At 37.5% G+C, this 3,660-nt stretch overlaps 1 protein-coding gene across 1 annotated transcript; it reads right to left on the bottom strand.

The window, feature by feature from the left end:
- Positions 1 to 225: 225 nt before the first annotated feature.
- LOC109214479 (stress-related protein-like) lies at positions 226 to 2,532 on the bottom strand. The gene is made up of 3 exons (XM_019378398.1): positions 2,326 to 2,532; positions 1,562 to 1,786; positions 226 to 928 (listed from the first exon to the last, which is right to left on the bottom strand). The coding sequence occupies exons 1-3, from the start codon at positions 2,359 to 2,361 to the stop codon at positions 431 to 433; spliced, it is 759 nt and encodes a 252-aa protein (XP_019233943.1). The 5' UTR covers positions 2,362 to 2,532; the 3' UTR covers positions 226 to 430.
- Positions 2,533 to 3,660: the final 1,128 nt, after the last annotated feature.

The following is a 3,660-nucleotide window of genomic DNA, read 5'->3' as shown; positions in this document are numbered from 1 at the left end:
AACCCGGACTAAATTCGAAGAAAGTGCTCTAACGAAAGCGAAATTTGTACAATGTTGCAAAAAGAAAGATAAGAGCGATAACAAATGAAATGTAACTAATCAGAATGTTAAAAAGTTCAAGGGCAATTATGTTATTTACTAATATATTTTAAGTAAAAATGGCTAGAAACCGATTACATTAGCGATGGTACCAGTTATTCAGTGGAATTTCAGAAGCAAGAAATATGAGCACACTAATACAGTATATGTAGGAATTAGATAAATAATGGCTTATGATATAAAGATAACAATTAGTGCTTTTTTTCACTACAGATAACAATGTAAGAAACAAACAAACCAAAATTATTAAACCCAGCGGCCCATTAAAGCCCAATGGGCCCAGTCCATCCTTACGTCACATACTGAAAAAATTAAAGAAATGCAAAAATGGTCATTGCACCAAAGTAACCGAACCGTCATTCACGGAAACGGAATGCCCGTTCTCAGCGGCGCCGGCGCCGCCTTCAAACACCTTCGCGATCCTCTCCAGAGGAATAATCGGAAAATAATACGCCGCCGCATAGCCTCTCTCTGACGCATACGCCACAGCTTGATTGTATTTCTCGCTCCAATAAGCAGCCGTAGGCACCAAAATCTGAGCCACTTGAGGGAATAGCGGAAGCCTGTTAAAAGACCGCCAAGCCGAAACAGCATTCTTCTCGGCTAGTGGCTCGTACTTTTCGTATAGCTCCTTGGCTGTAGGTTCGTACTTTTTGTAAAGCGCTTTGGCTACCCTGCTCGCCGTGTCAACTAAGCCATCACGCTGTATCTCGCCGGCGAGATCTCGAGCTAATTCAGGAGCCTTCTGAGCCAGCAACAGAGCTTGGCATGACGTCTGCTTCAGTAAATAAGGTACATGGCGATCTACTTCGTTCATCAAATCTTCAACCTGCATATTTCGTCACTCGCTAATCAGATAACAATCCGTTTAAAATGTTTGATACTTTTAGGCGGAATTTGTTAGTGGATTCACAGATTTGAGCTTGCAAGTTGACATTTCGTATAAATTGAAAGCAAAGTTTGAAATCAAAACTTAAAAGACAAAATTCAAGTCGAAGTTGTGAATTGAAGCTGTATTTCAACTATTTCAATTCCCACTCTACCAAATATTTCAATCTTTACAACATTTTTTTAACTTCAACTTCGAATATAAGTCCGAATATGAGAATTGCCCAGATTCAAACAATGTTTACTTAATATTTTAATAAAAACAATTTAGCATTTAATCTCAAGTTCTCAATATATTTGTCTAAAATTTAATTTGAAAAACGTATCAATTTAGTCCCCGATTTAATTTAGAAAAATTTCACTTTATAAAAAAGTGCCAAATGAATTGAAATAGAAAAAGAATACTTTGTACACGCTGCCATACGCTACGCACCCTACTCAATTTGCCCGTTCTCACCCATACTTTTTACACGCTGCCCATACTTTGACTTTATAATGAAAAAGTATGGTGAGAAGACTACGAGTAAAATTTATTTATTAATTGGTCATAAAGAAATTTTAAGAATGTAAAAACCTTGAAGTCGACGAACTTGAGGAGATCGAAAGGCACGTCGTGGAATTTTTCGTAAACCGGTCCGATGACGGTTTTAACAGTGGCTTCAACAGCTTCAACACCAGGTTTCAGTGGCCCGGAGTTCCCTTTGGCGTATTCGTACAAAGTGGAGAAGCAAACTATCACATAGATCGCTGTAACTTGAACGAAATCCAAATATTTGAGTTTCCTCTCATCCTCTGCTACCTTCAATTATAGACAATTAGATACAAAGTTAAACTTCTGAATTTCAGCATATGGTACATCTACATTTAAGAATGAAAGTACCGGGAATAAGGAAAAATTAAGCTGTTAGAGAACCTTAGGTGTGTTAAGAAAGGGGAATTTGGGCCAAATTCAATTTCAAAAGCTTACTCATGAGATGAAAATTGTCAGGTCCGTTTAAGAAGGCAATAATGCATTTCCTCAATTACTAATATGAGATAATTTAACACCCCTGGCACGTTTAGATCTGAACGTATAAGGTATGAACAACATAACATGAGGCTTTGAGATTTCAGATAAGTTTGACTCTAACATCAAAAATGAACAGACTTAACTGTAAAATTTCAAAAGTTATCTCATGAGGCAAAAATTGCCGAAAACTACATATGGAGATAACAAATCGATCACTAAAACAAAAGTTACTTATTATAGGTCAAGAATAGTGGTACTTGTGTGCAAGTACTTCCTAAGTAAATACGAATTGGAGAAAATACGAAAAAAAAAAGGCATGATGTACTTACTGCATTAGTAGGTGGCTTGGCAGCTGCCTCGGCCATGGTTCAGAAAATGGGATGGAGTGATGGAGAAAACTCGCCCCTATTTTTGGAGTTGCACAAGACAAGGAAGCTTCGAAAAGAGAGGTTGTTACCAAGTCCCTTTTTATAGCCGGCAGGCCCGGCACATGATCGTGTGCGGAGAACTCGACGAATAATTACCGTATGAAACATCCTACGTTTGAGGAAGGTTACCCTTCAGTAAGTACGTTTATTCTCACGTGATTGGCTAGCTGTTCCCACATCTTGACAGTGTCGCGCACATTCCCCTTGATTACTTAAAAAAATTTGTTTAGCAATTTATATATTTTAAGTTTAAGAGGATCTGATTCGGTGTACTACTAACTTTTATCTAGATTCAGTTTAGCTTCTCTAAATTTAAAATTGATTCGCTACTTATTCTTTTACTTAATTCATTTATTAGTATGATTTCACGAGTTGAAATGGATTTGCAACTGAATGTTTGTAGCATGTTGTCGTTTGTATCCGAGTTCGTCTCACTTAGGGTGCGTATGGTACAAATTTTTAATTTTTTTTATATTTGGTTGTCTTAAATCAGTGATTAATAGCCTGTTTGGCCAAGCTTTTTTTTGGGCCAAAAGTGCTTTTTTTGGCCAAAAGCACTTTTGGCCAAAAATTAGGGTGTTTGGCCAAGCTTTTGAAATGAAAAAAAGTGCTTTTGAGGAGAAGCAGAAGCAGAAAAAAGTAGCTTCTCTCCAAAAGCACTTTTCTGAGAAGCACTTTTGAGAAAAATACACTTAGAAGCAGTTTTCAAAAGCTTGGCCAAACACTAATTACTGTTCAAAAGTGTTTTTCTGATTAATTAGCCAAACACAAACTACTTCTCACCAAAAGCAATTTTTTTTAAAAGTACTTTTGAGAAAAGCACTTCTCAAAATAAGCTAATTTTAGAAGCTTGGCCAAGCGGACTATAAGAAAGCGCTCGCTTCCTCGCTTTAAGAGAGAAGCGAAGCGAGGCGTGAAGGCCAGCGCTTCAGGTAATAGAAGCGACTCTGGTACGAAAAAGCGACCGCTTCTCTGTAAAAAGCGAGAAGCGGTGAAGCGAGAAGAAGCGTTAGAAGCGTCCGCTTCTATGTTTAAAATTAACCCAAGCCCTATTTTATTAAAAAACCGAGGTTTCTAAACCGTAAACACTATCTGGACTTCTTCAACAGCAGCGAGACTAGGGTTTTTCTTCAAAAACAGCAGCGATTTCTTCTTCTCTTCTTCGTCAACTTCTGATTTCTGAAATAATCTCAAAGCATCAACTAGGGTTGTTCTTCTTCTTCTTCTTCTTCAACA

The sequence above is a fragment of the Nicotiana attenuata genome, unplaced genomic scaffold, assembly GCF_001879085.1.
Source record: "Nicotiana attenuata strain UT unplaced genomic scaffold, NIATTr2, whole genome shotgun sequence".
NCBI lineage: Eukaryota > Viridiplantae > Streptophyta > Magnoliopsida > Solanales > Solanaceae > Nicotiana > Nicotiana attenuata.
Note: the sequence above shows the minus strand (reverse complement) of the source record. Positions and strands in the feature narration are given on the sequence as shown.

Excerpts from the sequence above, each read along its gene's own strand:
- LOC109214479 (XM_019378398.1), bottom strand. The coding sequence starts at position 2,361 with ATGGCCGAGGCAGCTGCCAAGCCACCTACTAATGCA. Across the intron at positions 1,787-2,325 it reads CCAAGCCACCTACTAATGCA|GTAGCAGAGGATGAGAGGAA; the intron begins GTAAGTACATCA and ends CTATAATTGAAG. Across the intron at positions 929-1,561 it reads TCAAGTTCGTCGACTTCAAG|GTTGAAGATTTGATGAACGA; the intron begins GTTTTTACATTC and ends CGAAATATGCAG.